This window comes from Asterias rubens, chromosome 1 (genome assembly GCF_902459465.1).
Source record: "Asterias rubens chromosome 1, eAstRub1.3, whole genome shotgun sequence".
Taxonomy (NCBI): domain Eukaryota; kingdom Metazoa; phylum Echinodermata; class Asteroidea; order Forcipulatida; family Asteriidae; genus Asterias; species Asterias rubens.
In genome coordinates, this window is record NC_047062.1 from 30,681,227 (window position 1) to 30,698,907 (window position 17,681).

At 39.7% G+C, this 17,681-nt stretch overlaps 1 protein-coding gene across 1 annotated transcript; it reads left to right on the forward strand.

Moving 5' to 3' along the window:
- The first annotated feature begins 781 nt into the window (after positions 1–781).
- Positions 782–12,512, forward strand: LOC117293102 (titin-like). The gene is made up of 9 exons (XM_033775357.1): positions 782–866; positions 1,898–2,052; positions 3,092–3,168; positions 3,825–3,953; positions 5,108–5,185; positions 7,941–8,034; positions 9,598–9,674; positions 10,135–10,286; positions 11,386–12,512. Exons 1-9 carry the CDS (start codon positions 782–784, stop codon positions 12,270–12,272), a joined length of 1,734 nt encoding a protein of 577 aa, XP_033631248.1. The 3' UTR covers positions 12,273–12,512.
- The last annotated feature ends 5,169 nt before the right edge of the window (positions 12,513–17,681 follow it).

Sequence of the window (17,681 nt, forward strand, 5' to 3'; positions counted from 1 at the left end):
TGGAAACAAACCAAGACAGCCCAATGTTCATTGGAAAAGCAAGGTTTCTTCCCAGTGCTTCTGCCATAGAAGATGGGAAATAGCTGGATTCACTCTTGCTTGGTCTGGTCTTATGTTGGGGGGGGGGATAAGAAAATTTGGAGAGGGCTGTATATCTTCAGCCGTCGATTTCACCAAACTCTTCCTGACTTAAGATTAATCTTGGGACTTAGGATGAGTCCCAACCCAGCATTGTAGCATGCATACCTTAAGATTAATTCTAAGTTAGGACGAGTAAAACTCAAGATAGGATTGATCCTAGCGTTTCGTGAAATTGGCTGCAGATCCCCTAAGATGTTTATATTGTAAATGTTTTCTCTTCTTGTATCCCCTTATAAGTGGCTATGTAGCCTTTTTTAGGTAGACCTTGCATAACAAAATGTACCAAACTTTCCAAAAACTACACTTTGTTTAAATTGTTTGATGAATCATCTTTTCAAAAGTTGATTTTTTTCCATAATTCTGAATTGTATAATAGATTTGATATTAGAGCACCATAAAAACAACATTTTGTGATGGGTAATGATTCCCAAACAAGACCTGTATATTTTCCTTCTAGAGATTGTTTGGCAAACCTCCCCCCCCAATTTGCACCGACCAGACACGCCCACCCCTTCTATGTCTCGCCTATAGAGGGCGCTACGTTTAAAACGTAAAATTCGGCCCTGTGCTACACCCAGACGTTATCGTCTGTTGATTAAACGTGCACAACGATCGCGACCAATCTACAAGTAAAAACAAGATGTCAGCCTCCTTGTGGAACCGATGTGAAGTGTCTCCGCCACCTATTGCAAGCTGTTCCTACGATTGCTACGAAGTTGAAGAAGGTTTGTAAAGCTATTTTGAATCTCAATAAGATAACTATTTCATATAGTGTAGTAGAAGTATGAATTATGACGCCTTACTGCTAAATTTGCATGCGTTATTGCGTGTTCGAAATTTGGTCACGGACGTACGACGACGACGTGGGTTTGTCATCTCGCCCCCTAGCAAGCTCGCCCAACAATGTCGCCCACCCCCTCCCCCTGCAGCGACGCCCCCTGACCGCCTTGCCCTGGGACTTAAGTACAAAGTAGCCCTATAGCTAGCAAAGCAAAAGTCACCCCTTGACAAAGTGACCCCCTTATATATATTTTTTATAAAGTCGCCCCTAGCAAAGTGAGTCGCCCCAGCCAAGATTTTAATTTTTTTATTTATAGTTTGGAAAATAATTTCCTTTTCCTTCCTCCATCCTAGCCCCACTTGTGTGGCCAAGGATAGCTGAATCCTTTCAGCTATCCTTGGCCACACCACAAGTGGGGCTATCCTCCATCCAACTAACACATTGATTTAAAAAAAATGGTTTTAATTAAAATTAAGATTAGTCTTAGTAGTAAACTAGTAGTTATGGTACGGTATTGTACACAATTTCCAGCCCCATTCCTTCAAAATCCTTATGTTTAGCTATTTGGGTATTCAGAGTTAATGACACTAGTACTAGACACTAATTGTTAATTGGCAAATACAAGTCTTTTCACTTGGTGTATCTCAACATATATGCACAAAATAGCAAACCTGTGAAAATTTGAGCTCAATTGGTTGTCAAAGTTGCAAGGTAACTATGAAATAAATAACACCCTTGTCACACGAAGTTGTGAGCTTTTATGCTTGATTTCGATACCTCAAAATCAAATTCGTTGAAAATAACTTCTTTCTCAAAAACTACGTCTCTTCAGAGGAAGCCGTTTCTCACAACGTTTTATACTATCAACCTCTCCCGATTACTCATTACCAAGTGAGGTTTTATGATGATAATTATTTTGAGTAATTACCAATAGTGTCCACTGCCTTTAATACTAAATATGATTTTTGTTCACAGATGATGTGGGTAGACTGAAGACAGCTTTGCAGGCATTACAAGTGTCTTATTCTGTTGGAATACGTCTCTCTAGTGAGCAATACACCTTGAACAGATTGTTGTACAAAGTCAATAATCAACAAAGACAATGGAGGTGGCATCAGATGATGAAAAAGGTGAGTAAAACAGCCACAGCTTCTGTAGCCTTTGGTTAAAAAAAACTCCTGTTGTATTAGATAGGGCCCAATTTCATAAAGCCTGTTAGCACAAAAACTTGCTGAGCACAAAATATTCTTGCTTAGCAGAACAAGCATACAAGCCAGAATACCAAACAGTTACCATTGCTGTGACCACTGGTACCCTACTAATTTCTTGCTTAGGAAAAACAAAATTGCCAAGCAGTATTTTCTGCTTGTTACATCTTTATGAAAAAGGGCCCTGCCGTCGATTTCACCAAACTCTTCATAACTTAGGATTCATCTTAGGACTTAGGACGGGTTCAGTTCCGTATCCAAGTATATGAGGCATTGAACCCCATCCTAAGTAAGGATGGGCTACTCATCCTAACTCGAGTTAGGATTAATCCTTGCGTTTCATGAAATTGGATGCTGGTCTCCTGGCTGTATTCCCAAATCTAAAGACAGGTACTGGTCTTACAGGCCAAACTATTTCATTGGGTACAATGATTTTATTGGATAACGTGCTGTGACGTAAGCTTTCTTATATCTGTGTTATGATTGGTTCAGGTGATGTAGGGTCAGCTAGCACTTTTGAAATGAATGGTCAAAGGTCAAAGGTACATTTGTAAGAATCTGAACATACAGTCAGGCTCTTTGGTTGTGAATGAGCTCATAATGTTTGTTAATGTTGGTAAACAAGGGCCTAATTTCATGGCTCTGCTTATGACCACCACATTCCGCTCACTGTGCAACCGCCAAATTTTTTGTGCTAGCTGTGTAAGTAAATGATGCCTAGTAAAACTGGAGTACACACACGTAAGCAGAAGTTCCCTGCTAACCTGAGAAATACACTTCATGTTTCCCTGCTTTCGCTAAGTACTGACTCTTTGCTTGCAGGTAGCAGAGCCATGGACCCAGAGCAACATCTCAAGTAAGATCACTGTGATTCTTGTAGATGTTATTAAAACAAAATTAAAGTTATCCATAATGTCGATTATGATCTTCAGCTCTGATTTTTATCATTTTTACCCGATAGATCCAAAAGTGTTTGATCAAACTCCAATCCACACTTCCTGTCAAATTTATAGAAGATGCTGTCTGCTGTTGTCAAATGTAAGTGATGAAAACAGTTTCTGACTTTTATGAATATTTTTTATACTGTATTTACTACTATGGTTGCTATGGTTTAACCTGAAATGCCCGAGGAGTTCCCTGGCACATTCCATTTTCCCAAGGCGAAGTTGAGGGGAAATGGAATGCCCCGAGGATCACTTTAAAGGCAGTGGACACTATTGGTAATGACTGAAAATAATTATTAGCATAAAAAGTTACTTGGTAACAAGCAATAGAGAGCTGTCGAAAGTGTAAAACATTGTGAGAAATGGCACCTTTTGAGAGAGAGATAATTGCTCACTCTAGTAATAAATGACTTCAGCTGAAGCCTTTTATTTAGGCATCTGAAAGCACACAAAGTAATGCAACAAGGGTGGTTTTTCTTTCAATATTCTCTTGCAAATTCGATGACCAATTGAGCCAAAATGTTCACAGCTTTTTTTATTTTATAAATGCTAGTTGAACATCAAGTGAGAATACTAGTCCTTGACAATACCAATCGTGTCCAGTGTCTTTGAGAAAACAATCTATTGATTCAACTTGGTATAAAACTCTCGGGTTTAATCACATATGGACTTGACCAATAACCATTTGAGTCTTAAAGTTGTGCAGCAAAATTTGAAATAAATGTCTGTTTTGTTTGACCTCCCCTTTAGTACTCATGATGAGAGCAGTTCTACCATCCGGCTCCCATCTCGTCAGATGCTGGAGTACATTCTCATCAAGTTAATGGGCCAGGCTAAACTCTGTGTATACATCCTCAATATGGCAGAGTCTGTCTATGTGTATCCTTATTCAACATATTGCAGCAGGCCAATTCCATAGCACTTCTTAAAGCCAGTGGACACTATTGGTAAATGTCAAAGACCAGACTTCTCACTTGCTGTATCTCAACATATGCATAAAATAACAAACCTGTGAAAATTTGAGCTTGATTAGTCGTCGGAGTTGCGAGATAACTATGAAAGAAAAAAAACACCCTTGTCACACGAAGTTGTGTGCTTTCAGATGCTTGATTTCGAGACCTCAAATTCTAAACTTGAGGTCTCGAAGTCAAATTCGTGGAATACTACTTCTTTCTCAAAAACTACTCCACTTCAGAGGGAGCTGTTTCTCACACAGTTTTATACCACCAACCTCTCCCCATTACTCGTTACCAAGTAAGGTTTTATGCTAATAATTATTTTGAGTTATTACCAATAGTGTCCACTGCCTTTAACTATAGCAGAAAAAAATGAGAACACAGTATTGTCATCTAAAATGTTTCATTTGAACAAAACACTAAGAGAAGATGAATCTATTCTGTTATTTGCACAATTGAAAGATATTTGTGAGTCTAAAACTCAACATTTGAACATCATTCAGTTAATGGTAAGTCCAGTTGTTGTGATTAAAGCAATACCAATGTTATATTATACCAGGATGATGGATGTTGAATTGAGGTAAAAACCACAACCACTGGACTAGCCTTGATCAAGGCTGTTGACATACTGTTCCCCGGCCCGGTTCGCGGCACACGCATGCAGTGCATACACAAAATGTACATTACCATACATTGTACAGCGAGAACAGTATAGCGTAGTCATGAGTACGGTCGTGTCTCAACATCGCACGTGAAAGCACTCACATACAAAGTAATTTGAAACGTGCAGATGGTACACACGTACGGATGGTACACATATGATACACGTACTATATGCACGCGTTGTGTGCTATTGTGGGGCCGGGGTGCACTGGCAGAATTCAACGTGGGAAGAGTAGCAGGATTTATGCCGATCGCGGCCGGCTGTAGTGCCTTGATCAAGGCTACCACTGGACTTGTCCTGTCTTGAGTTATACTAGCCCGACACTGAAATCATTGGCATCAGGCCGATGGTCCAGTGTAAAATTCTTCAAGTTTAGTATCAAATGTACTACTACCCTTAACCATACCATGTAGATTTGCTGTTCAGAATATCACATGTGGGCAATTCCTGGGACAAAACATGATCTACTCGTCCATAGTGAGCAGAGTATGGTAAGTTCTGATCAATACCAGCATTGGCTTCTAATTTTAACATTTAAAGCTATTGGACACTTTCGGTAAACAGTGTTGTCCAAAGGCCCACACTTCGTGTATCACAACTTATAATATATAAAATAACAAACCTGTGAACATTTAGGCTCAATCGGTCATCGGAAGAGGGAGAAAATAACGGGAAAACCCACCCTTGTTTCCGCATGTTTCGCCGTGTCATGACATGTGTTTAAAAAAATCCGTAATTCTCGATAATGAGAATTGATAATTGTTTTAATGTTGTCTCAAAAAGTAAAGCATTTCATGGAATAATATTTCAAGAGAAGTCCTTCACCACTACCTTCTGTAAACCCTGTAAGTTATTTGTAAATCTGTGGACTTTTTTTTTTTTTTTTTCTGTTCTGAAAGTGTATAATGGCTTTAAATGGGCACATTGCCTTTAAATCTTTCAACATTGTTGCTGTTTGGAATTACTCCTTATGATTTTGAACAGTTGTTCGTTCAATAAAAAATAAAAATGAACAGTTTGCTTGTTAATTGGTGATATTGAGTGGTGATAAATTTGCATCTGGAAGTACAATCAGCAGAACATACTGTCCACCATATGTGGAGTCAAAAATTACTTTATAAAAAAAATACACTTTTGAAGGTTTATTTATGTGAATCATATACCTTTTATAGCCCATAGCGCCGTATGCAATGTGCCCCTTTGAATGTTGGGTCTGCTTCAAAATACAAGAGCAGAAAGCTTGAATTACTTAGTAGAGTAGATTTGAAAGCATCCGAAAGTCTTGGAAGTGTCGTGGAAGAGCGGTTAAGATCACCCAATTCAAACTCTGGTGTTTCTGATCAGCAGAGTGTGGGTTCGAATCCCAAGCCGTGACACTTGTGTCCTTAAGCAAGACACTTAACCATTGCTTCATCCTTCGGATGGGACGTAAAGCCGTTGGTCCCATGTGTTGTGTAACGCATGTAAAAGAACCCAGTGCACTTATCGAAAAGAGAAGGGGTCTGCCCCGGTGTTCCTGGCTGTGGCTGCTGTATGCGCCGTAGCACCTTGTAAACCATTATAAGGTGCTAACTAATTGGGTCTCAAAATTCATCACTGCAATAACCTATCTTTCTGAAAGTTTGTATAAACTCAGCGCCTTGAGTACCTTGTTTGGTAGATACATGCGCTATATAAGACTTTGTTATTATTATTGGATAAGCAGACTTTCAGGCCACTGGATTAGTTGTCATCCCTCAAAGTTGCTGTCTTAGTTTTGGATATCCATGGCCAAATTTCATAGCCTTAAGCATAAAAACTTGCTAATAACAGACAAATTGTGCTTAACAGAAACTGGTTACCAGTCATAATTTCATATGGTTTACATTGATCCAACTGGTGTCAGACCCATTTTTTTGCATAGCATAGAAATTTGCTAAGCATTTATTAAATTGGGCCCCAGATCTCCAGCGAGCTTTTGAACTCACAAGGTTCTACCTCGGCTTCAGTTTTCCAGGGTCCTACTGAGGTTGTTGACTTCAAGGTCTCTAGCTAGTTTATCTGGGAGGGGGGGGGTCTATCTCAGTGTTGCACTTCCAGGTCTCTTGTTTCAGACGTTCATATCTTGGTACCCCGCCAGATTGTCTGGTTCCCAACCTCAGTGCGCGACATTGTTGTCTAGACACTAGACATTGGCAAGCGCCAAAAACTTCTTCACCAAAGTACCCTGCACTTTTTTGATATTATAGCACCCCTGCTACGAGATTAAAGGCACTGGACACTACTGGTAGTTACTCAAAAAAAAATTTAGCTTAAAAACCTCTTTGATAACTAGCAATGGAGAGCTGTTGATAGTATAAAACATTGTGAGAAAGTAACATAGTTTTTGAGACAGAGGTAGTTTTTCACTGTTGAATCTGAGAAAGACTTGAGGCCTGAAGCCTTTTTCAGGCATCTGAGCAGACAAGCTTACAAGTACACTAAGTACACGTACACTTTCTTTCATTGCAACTTTGATTACCAATTGAGTCCAAATTTTCACAGGTTTTTCATTTTTTTTCATGTACATAAGTTAGGATACACCAAGTGAGAATACTGGTCTTTGACAATTACTAAACGTGTCCAGCCGTGGATTTCACCAAACTCTTCCTAACTTAGGATTAATCTTAGGACTTGGGACGAGTTAAGTTTTGTATCCTTAGACGTTAGGATGCATTGAACCCATCCTAAGTTAAGACAAGTTACTCATCCTAATTGGAAACAGGATTTATCGTAGCATTTCGTAAACAAATTATCTGCAGTGCCTTTAAAGACAGTGGACACTATTGGTAATTGTCTAAGACCAGTCTTTTCACTTAGAATAACTCAACATATGCATAAAATAACAAACCTGTGAAAATTTGAGCTCAATCGTCGAAGTTGCGAGATAATAGTGATAGAAATAACACCCTTGTCACACGATGTTGTGTGCGTTTAGATGGTTGATTTCGAGACCTCAAATTCTAAACCGGAGGTCTCGAAATCAAATTTGTGGAAAATTACTTCTTTCTCGAAAACTATGTCACTTCAGAGGGAGCCGTTTCTCACAATGTTTTATACCATCAACCTCTTCCCATTACTCGTCACCAAGTGAGGTTTTATGTTAATAACTATTTTGAGTAATTACCCATAGTGTCTACTGCCTTTAATTATACTCGAGAATGGAGTAACCAGCTGGAGTGTTGGTGGCTGGATGACCTTAATAGTAGAAGTGGTTCCTTCCTGTAGGGTAATGATGCGCTCCATGCTGAGGGACATGACCTCCTGGTACCCACACCTCCTACCCTGGATGGACAAACTCAAGGCTACACTAATGCAATGGGTCAGTATAAAGTATATATCAGAAATAGGAAACAAGGGCCCTAATTTCATTGTAATACTTACATGTAAGCCCTGTTCGGAATGGACTTAATTTGGTTAAACTAACCAAGCCAGTAGTGCATACCACGCACGCCCATTATTAGAACTGCACCAACATGGGCTACGAAACGCAACATTGGATGGTACTACATGAACATATTCCACATGGGTATAGTATGCCAACTTGGCGAATGTCCTGCGCTACTAATGAAATGTGTCATCAGTGGGAAGGCTCTATTGTCTGCTTGCTAAAGTGTTGTTAAGCACTTAAATCCACTTAGCTTACAAAATAATCAAGCTAATGATATTTTTGTTCACTAATTGTGCAATAATAACTCTTCTGCTTGTTAAGTTGACGAGAGAGCTAACTCGTTTACAACAGTGACCCAAGGTCAGGTCGGGTTGACCTGACAGGTCAAGTGACCGGAGGTCAGGGTGAGTCACCTGTCGTTAGGTGACTCAAGTCAAGTTTGAGTGTGACTCAAAATGACTCAAAATTACTCAATTGGTAAGCAGTGACTAGAATGATTGCTCACAACTTGAGTCGTTTCAAGCACAGTGCATTGTCTTCGTAAAAATGTTCTCACGGTCTGCGGATGATGTCATGGTGCCTAGACTATACTAGGCTGACCTCAAATAGACCTAGAAACTAAACCTGGATATTTCCTGCACCCCAAATAGAACCTGGGTATTTCCTGCACTGGCAGGCTTACTTCTGTGTTGTTATATATAAAGTTAACCTCCACTTGACACCAATTCAAATTTAAAATATTGTACCCTCAGACCAGGGCCCAATTTTGTAGAGTTGCTTCAGCACAAAAAAGTAGCTAAGCATAAAAAATGATGCTTACTAGAATAAAGATACCAGCCAAAATAAGTTGTCCACATTTCTGTGACTGGTGACTGGTATCTTGCTTTCTTTTGCCAAGCACAAGATGATTTTGAAGTAGTATTTTCTGTTTGAAGATTTTGTTGTTGTTGAAATCTTCAAGCCTAATGATATTTATGATTCTGGGGTGTCGTGGCCGAGCGGATAAGAGCACCGAACTTAAGCTCTGGTGTTTCTGATCAGCAGAGTGTGGGGTGGAATCCCGGTCGTGACACCTGTGTCCATGAACAAGACACTATACTATTATTGTTTCTCTCCACTCAGGGGTAAATGCACAAAATAACGAACCTGTGAAGATTTGAACTCAATTGGTAGTCAAAATTGCGAGATTATAATGGAAGAAAAAACACCCTAGTCACACAAAGTTGTGTGCTTTCAGATGCTTGATTTCGGGACCTCAAAATCTAATTCTGAAGTCTGGAAATCAAACTGAAATATTTTAGTGGAAAATTACTATGTTACTTCAGAGGGAGCCGTTTCACACAATGTTTGAAACTATCAACAGCTCTCCATTGCTTGTTTCCAAGTAAGATTTTATGCTAACATATATTTTGAGTAATTACCAATAGTGTCCAGTGCCATTAACTAAAACCAGCAACTTATCCCTCTTCATGTTTTTTTTCCTGCTATCGATAGATGACAACAGAAGAAGGGTTTCCACCAAGTTTACTGTCATGGTTAAAGCCGGACTATGACCCTGCGAGATACGATATGTAAGTATTTCTGATTTTTTTGTATTTCATTTGTATTTTTTTATTCTGAGTGCAGAAAAGCGAACTTGATCCATTGGCATGTACATAGCCAAGAACCCAATTGGGTCTCAAAATTCATCGCTGCAATAACCTGTCTTTCTGAAAGTTTATATAAACTCAGCGCCTTGAGTACCTTGTTTGGTAGATACGTGCGCTCTCTAAGACTTTGATCTTATTATTTTTAATGGAGACAAGGAAGAAGTTTCAGTTTTAAATGTGGGAGGAAGTATAATTCCAGGGAAAAACCCTGGAGTCGGGTAGGGACTGAAACCCAATCCACATAGTGCCCCTAGTGGGAATTGAACCGGGGTCCCAGAGGTGGAAGGCGAGGTAAGACACCACTTCACCAACCTGACCCAACCAGTACCAACTTTATGATTCATAAAAGTAACACATTTTGCATGATTATCCACATTCTCAGAAAGCAACCTTCGAAGAGAAAACCCTCCACTTTGTTGGACAGCATGTTTGCTGATCAAGCTGATGGCAAGGCATTGAAGACTGAGGCTGAGGAAAAAGAACATAGCCTGGAGGAGTCTCTGACAACCAAGGAACCTGTATTGGACCTAGGAGGTAAGGAAAACCAGGCTTTATGTTTAAATCTGTTTTGGATGCCCTCAGAAAAACAGTAAAAAGGCATTATCAAATAGAGACCAGCAACAAAGGGCTCGGTTGGTAGCGTGCATAGAGTTATATATAAGAACTAGAGGGCCCACAAACGCGACGGGACCGCAAGGAGACATGTGCGCCATTTTGTACAATGAAATTTGTATGCGCGTTGACTGTGAAATACATGTTGTGTGTGTTGATAAACACACGCTATGCGATGCTGTTTTGTCAACTTACAAAATACCCGCATGCCGGGCCGCGTATATAGGGCAGTAGACCCTCTAGTTCTTGTATACAACTTTATGGTTGCAGGCCAGCATGTCATATGTATAGGTGCCATGGCCAAGGTGTTAAGAGCATCAAATTCTTGTGTCTGAGTCTTCAGGGTGTGTGTTCGAATCCTGGTCATGACACTTGTGTCCTTGAGCATGACACTAAACCATAGTTGCTTCTCTCCACCCAGGGATAAATGGGTAACTGTGAGGGCAGAGATGGTTTTTGTGATTGATTTAGCTTAGTGTGCTACATATTTGGCAGCACAGGCTGTATACTCCAAAGAGATAGTTTATGGAATTAAATAAAATGGCCCAGTGACCAGCCGTCGATTTCACAAAACTCTTCCTAACTTAAGACTAATCTTAGGACTTAGGACGCGTCTCAACCCTGCACTGTAGCATGCAGACCTTAAGATTAATCCTAAGTCTAACTCGAGATAAGACAAGTTCTAGCTCTTTGTGAAATCCACCTCAGGGGTAATAATGTTGAAGGGCCTTGAGTATCACTGAGTGATGGACCTGAGCGCTATATAAGAAGCCACTACTATTATTAATATGTCACAGGTTCATGTCCTGCTGTAAGAATTGTTTCTTTTGTTCAACCCAAAGTTGTTTCTTAAAATTACCCCAGTGAGTTTCCTTTGGTTTATTACTTGAAGTAAATTTCATTTCAACTTCATTTGAGGGAAGTTGACTGAGGAGAGAAGAGAAGAAGGATACAAATTTACGTTCTATCAATTTGAAAACGAGTCGTCATATTAAAAATAATTTTGTTTATTGAACTGCAGAGCCAGTGACTTTAGATGAGGTTGCTCTGAAGAGGTCAAAGGTCAAATTGAAGAGGAAGCGCTCAGAGAGTTTTATCAAAGGAGAGCTTGCGACAAAGCTATCTCGGTTTGAGAAAGACACGATTGCTGTGGACGCCAATGGAATAAATGCACCACGTGTTCAGTTAGAGGATGATGATGATGAGAGAGCTGCAGAGAAAGAACATACGTTAAATAACAAATCTGAAGACACAAGAGATGCTCATCCTAAGAAAAAGAGAAAAGGATTTGAAAAGCGTGAAAATGAAACGACCATTGTTGAGGAGGATGAAACATCTGTACCGGTCAGGAAGAGACTTAAGAAACTCCTGAAGCATGGCATCAAGAAGAAATTGAAAGAAACGATACGCAAGAATAAAGGAGAAACTGCTGTGACAGAGCAGATGGTACATTGTGAATCTGAAGACATGGGAGATGCTCATTCTAAGAAAAAGAGGAAAAGATTTGAAAACCTGAGGGACAAATTCCGATTGACAAAGAAAAAGAAGAAGGATAGAGAAGGTCTTAGTCAAGATGTTAAACAAACAGAAAGTCAAGCAACCAAAGAATCTGTAAAGCAACAGAACCATCAGAAGCTGGTTCTTAAAAAACTAAAGAAGAAGAGTAAAGGATTGATCAGTAAAGAAGTGCAGGAACTAGACTCGTCACCATCAAGGACAGTTAATGCACAGTGGGGCGGGATCAGCCAAGATGCATCTCCCGGAGGCAGTGATGTTTTGGAGAAAGGATGCAGGTCAAAGAAAGTGAAAGCATCCGCCCTGGTGTGTGAACTTGACAAGATAAGTGAAACCAAGTCGCTAACAAGTCGGACCTCGGATATTGACGACATATTTGCCTGTTTGGAATGAGAGAATACTGGTATGATAAGACTTTGATGCAATTTTTATTGACCTGTGAAATGTACAATATTTGTGTAGGTCCAGCCCCGAAGGAGTGGGTTAAATCTGATTTGAAAAGGAGCAAAGGGAAGAACATATTTTTTATCAGTATTATTATAGTTCCAAATACTCACATATCTGCCCACAACATGGCGTCTGGTAACAGTAAACATAAATGTAATAAATATAGCAATTATACCGAAGTCTTATATAGCGCACGTATAAACAAGGTACTCAAGGCGCTGAGTATATACAAACTTTCAGAAAGATAGGTTATTGCAGTGATACATTCTGAGACCCAATTATGTAGACGACGCATACAGCAGCCACAGCCAGGAACACCGGGGCGAACCCCTTCTCTTTTCGATAAGTGCACTGGGTTCTTTTACATGCGTTACACAACACATGGGACCAAAGGCTCTACGTCCCGTCGGAAGGATAAAGCAATGGGTAAATGGCTTGCTTTTAAAGGACACTAGTGTCACAGCTGGGGATTCGAACCAACACATGTGTGGGGGGTGTTTTGATTAAGTCGGGATCTCGACACTACTTCATTATTTAGATTTTTAATTATCTGCCACTTGGCTTTGGCAGATTGTTTCTTGCAATACCGTAAACGAAAACTTGTAACTTGATTGAATCTATGAAAATATGAATTTGAAATTTAAATCTAAATGTTCGCATAAAACCCACAAAGAAATGGATCTAGCATCTTAAAAGGAAAAGGATACTCCGTTGAATTTTTGTAATCAAGTAGATATTTACAATAAAAGTAACCTGTGAACATTTCTTTTCAAAAAGATGATATATGTATGTATATCTTTTTTGAGATATCGCAGTCCCGTCAAAATAAAAAGAGCCATACAAGAGGTCAAAAAGGGTGGTAGTAAAGGTCACAAAGGGTCATTGTAAAGGTCACATAGGGTCCCTGAAAGATACAAAGACTTATTGTTGGGACCCATACTAAACATTAGGTACAGATGTAAATACAATTTGTATTTACAAATATTTCTGGCATTTTGCGTGGGCAGTAAGCAAAAGTAGTTGGTTTTTTGTTGTTTTTTAAACTCGTTCTAATAAAAATGAGAATAACTTTGGTCTTTCACCAAAAAATTTAGCATTGCAACTTTGAAAAGTGTACCAACAGTCTCTTAGAAATCAACAAAAGTTAGGTCTTAGCCTAAACTTATGTTGAATGTAACGAAAAGTTAAAACGGATCAAGAAAATTGTCATAGTCCGTGAATAATTGTCACAAATTTTGTTACCAGACCATCAATATTTTTTTCCCCACAGTAGAAATGTGTAAGATTTGTTGCCCTTCTTTGATGTATGTAATCATAAAAGAAATGCCGCTCATCGTACTAATAGACTGGTCCCCTGTCCTTAGGATAAGGACATGTATTGGCTTTGTATGTATACACATGTACGTCAAATTTAACTGCGAATATCAAGAACCATGAACCATGTAAAATGATGCGAGGGCAAAGGTGATTATGTAGTGGGCTCAACGGCAGATCTCTGGCGTTTTTTATTATGTAGGTATGCATACAAAAAATGCTATCGCCCTGATAGACTGGTCCCCTGTCCTTAGGATAAAGACATGTGTTTGCTTTATATGTACACATGTACAGTGTATACACATGTGCATGTACGTCTGTTTTAACTGCGAATCTCCAGATGAAAGCCATGTGAAATGATGCGAGGGCAAAGGCGATTATGTACGTGGGCTCAACGGCAGATCTGTGGCGTAATTCACGAGCCTCGAAGTGTGACGTCAGATGTTCAGGCTACGGTCCTGACGGTTATTGCACTGTCTAGTTCGGCTCTTGACTAGTTTTTGTATCATTAGATATAGTGTAATGAAACCAAGGATGCCTCATAAGTAAAGTCAATCACAATAGCCACAAGCCTGAGGAAACCTGTTTGCGAAAGTATAAACGAAGAGGAGTACGAATCATGATGCAGTTATACCATAGAGTCAGGACCACTCGATGGTTATACCAACGGTGTGTGTTTGGCTACCAGTTTATGCCACTCGGTGCCAAGAAATTAATCACTTACTTTTAGTTGTTATATGAAAAACGTCTGCTGTAAACGATGACACACACAAACAGAAAAGTTTTCCCCGCCTTCCAAACTAAAACATCTCGTTGCCATAACACTTAACCCATCCCCATTACTTCACATTAAGTGTAGGCGCCATTGTTTGCACAACCCTCCCAAGGTTGAGCCCTCCCATAGGCGGATATCATCCGGTCACGTGTCTTTCGTCCAATTAGGGAACGCCTAATATGCTGATATACTTTCGATAGCGCGGTTATGGAGGGATGTACCCTTTTCCGGTCTACTGGTATCCTGTAAAAGAAAACGGTTGTTTACTACAAAGTTTTTACTAAAAATATAAATGAAAGATGTTGGGAAATGCGTCAATTGATGAGCTTGTTATGATTCACCCCAAAAATAGACCGTACTAGCCCAACTCTGTTTGGCTGAGGTGCGCCGTTGCACACTCAGGCAAGAATTACATTGCACTACTTTTAGGCTGTGTTCACCCCCGTCGTGTAGACACCATTCGTGTATATTTCTTGCAGTTCTGGTCCATGTTGTTCCTGTAAACCCTGATGTCCCTGTATAAACCCTGATGTCATCTCCATCTCAATCTTCTTCTCTGTCTACATCTTTTCTTTTCCCTGTCCCGGTGGTTGTCAATCCATAATTCCCGTTGTCCATCTGTTGCCATTTCTTCGGGCAGTGTGTCCAGCCCACCTCCATTTTAGCCAGGTTCATTGTCCTAACACTGCACAACCCTTTGCTTATTAGAGATACCACATTATTGTTGTTATGTAACTGGAGTCACGGTGTTGACATTTCTTTTAGTGTGTCTCTCCTGAGGGAGTCTCAGCTTGGTTAACGATGATGTGTGTACACCGTCAGTCCATTTGTTCAAGTTCTCTTGTTTTATCCCACTCTCTTAATGTCCGAGTGGTGTCAGTTTCGTTATTTTTGGGAGTGAAAGTCAATCTGTGTCGCTCTTTTTGAGTGAAATTTGAACAAACTTCACACTAAATCGAGTTGAAAGTACCCGTCTTTCACTCTTTAAAGAGTTGTACGCCATATGGCTCTTTGCAATAGTGGTATGGCGGAAACGAGTGGTTTTTCACTCTTTTACATTTAGAGAGCAAAGATACGTGATATAATATAATAATATTAAGTCTTATATCTACCAGCAAGGTACTCAAGGCGCTTAGTATATAATATACATTTTTACAGAAAGAGAGGTTATTGAAGTTATGATTTCTGAGACCTAATTATGTAGCACTTAGGTGCTATAAGGCGCATACAGCAGACACATCCAGAAACACCGGGGCAAACCCCTTCTCTTTTCGATAAAGTGCACTCTGTGGACGAAGCATTAATGTTTTAGTGTCTTGCTTATGAGGACACAAGTGCCACGACTGGGACTCGAACTTAACCCACAATCCGATGCAATTGTTACATCATTTAGACCGATAGGCCTACATTGAAGGCCGAAAGTACTGATGCTAAACACACATCGGTGTAAGTGTTTAAACAAAAATATATATATAATTTTTTATTCTCGATGCAAATTTAAAATCTATTAAACCATTGTTGTACCCGCTGCTAAAACCTAGGATTCGAACTGCCTCTAAGCTAGCGTCCAATCTCGGTGGTCAAGTTCGTATGACACTGCTCTAGAAATAGAATTGCAAAGGTCGTTGGTTCGAATCCCACCCGAGTAATATGCCTGTTATTTTTTTTCACAACTCGGGAAAGTACTGAGTACATGTATACAGTGCTAACACACATGAATTTTGTGTAAGGGTGAACAAAACAAAATAAATATCTTTATCCGCGATGCAAATTTAACATCTATTGTGGTTTATATTGATATCTATTTAAAAAGGCCGAAATGTTCGTGTTTGAATATACACCTTGGGTGGATTTCACAAAGGTAGTCCTAACTTAGGACTAGTCCTAGGCAAGGCTAAGAGATAGGACCAGTCCTAAGTTAGGATGAGTTACTGGTCCTAACTTAGGACTGGTCCTATCTCTTAGTATTGCCTAGGACTAGTCCTAAGTTAGGACTACCTTTGTGAAATCCACCCGATCGTGTTTTTTCTGCCTTAGACATCAACAAATGTTTACAAAACAAGCTGTCATTTGGTTCACTGTTACTCACTTGTTTATTTATTTGGATTTCTGTTTAATGTTTACTTTGGAGGAAAGAAATATCCCACAATTTGGAATCTGGTTACGCCGCGAAGAGCTGATACGCGCACGATTGCGGATGTTAGGCCTAATTAAATTTTCCTGGAAGCCATTTTGTTTTTTTCCGGGTATGAAAATATGACGTTCCACCAATTCCGCATTTTTGTTATGATTGCATTAAACCTCACAAACGAAACGTCATGCCTTTAACTTTTTGTTTTGCGTTTATACAATAGTTCCCTTTTGGTAGTTGTTTGCGACAGGTAGTTCTATTTTCTCAATCAGTATTTCGTCGGATGTGTTTGTTTTGTAACGTTATTGTGGAGTTTTAATAACTGACACTCGTTGACTTGTAATTGTGTATGACCACAGAAGTTGTTTTTAAAAACGTGCATACATTTCGTATGAAACATTTGCTGAGATGTTTTTTTCTTCAATCATCTGAGCGAAACCCTCAACCATGATTCAAATGGTTTGAGCATGTGCTCCTGTGTGTTAACACAAACCAAATTATCATTTTCGCTCTTCGTACGTTAAGTTCAAGAAAGAAAGTTACTTCACTTCAATCCAGCCGATTATTCAAAACACAAAGCGAAGAAAAAACTATCTTAAAGGCACTGGACACGTTTGGCAAAGACCAGTCTTCTCACTCGGAGTACCCCTTCATAAATGCATGAAATAACTAACATGTGAGCATTGGCTCAACTGGTCTTCAAAGTTGCAAGAAAATAATGAATGCAAAAACACCCTTGTGTGCTTTCAGACGCCTGGGAAAGGCTTCAGGCCTGAAGTCTTTCTGAGATTGTTATGTCAGTGAGAAATTATCTCTTTCTCAAAAACTATACGTCAGAGGGAGTCGTGTCTCACAATGTCTTATCAACAGCTCTTCGGTGCTCGTTTTTCACAAAGATAGTCCTAACTTAGGCCTATGTCCTAGGAGTTAATCAAAGCTTAAGGCTGGTCCAAAGTTAGGAGGAGTCACTCGTCCTGACTCGAGATACCACTTTGTGAAATCCATCCCAGTGCCTTTTAACTGGTATCCAAGTCAAAATGCATGAAGTTATAGACGTAGAGATGGGAAAGATATTGTTTGACCTGTATGAACCCTAGACTTGGTTCAAGTCCCGTTCTCGTGTGAGAGGTCCGTC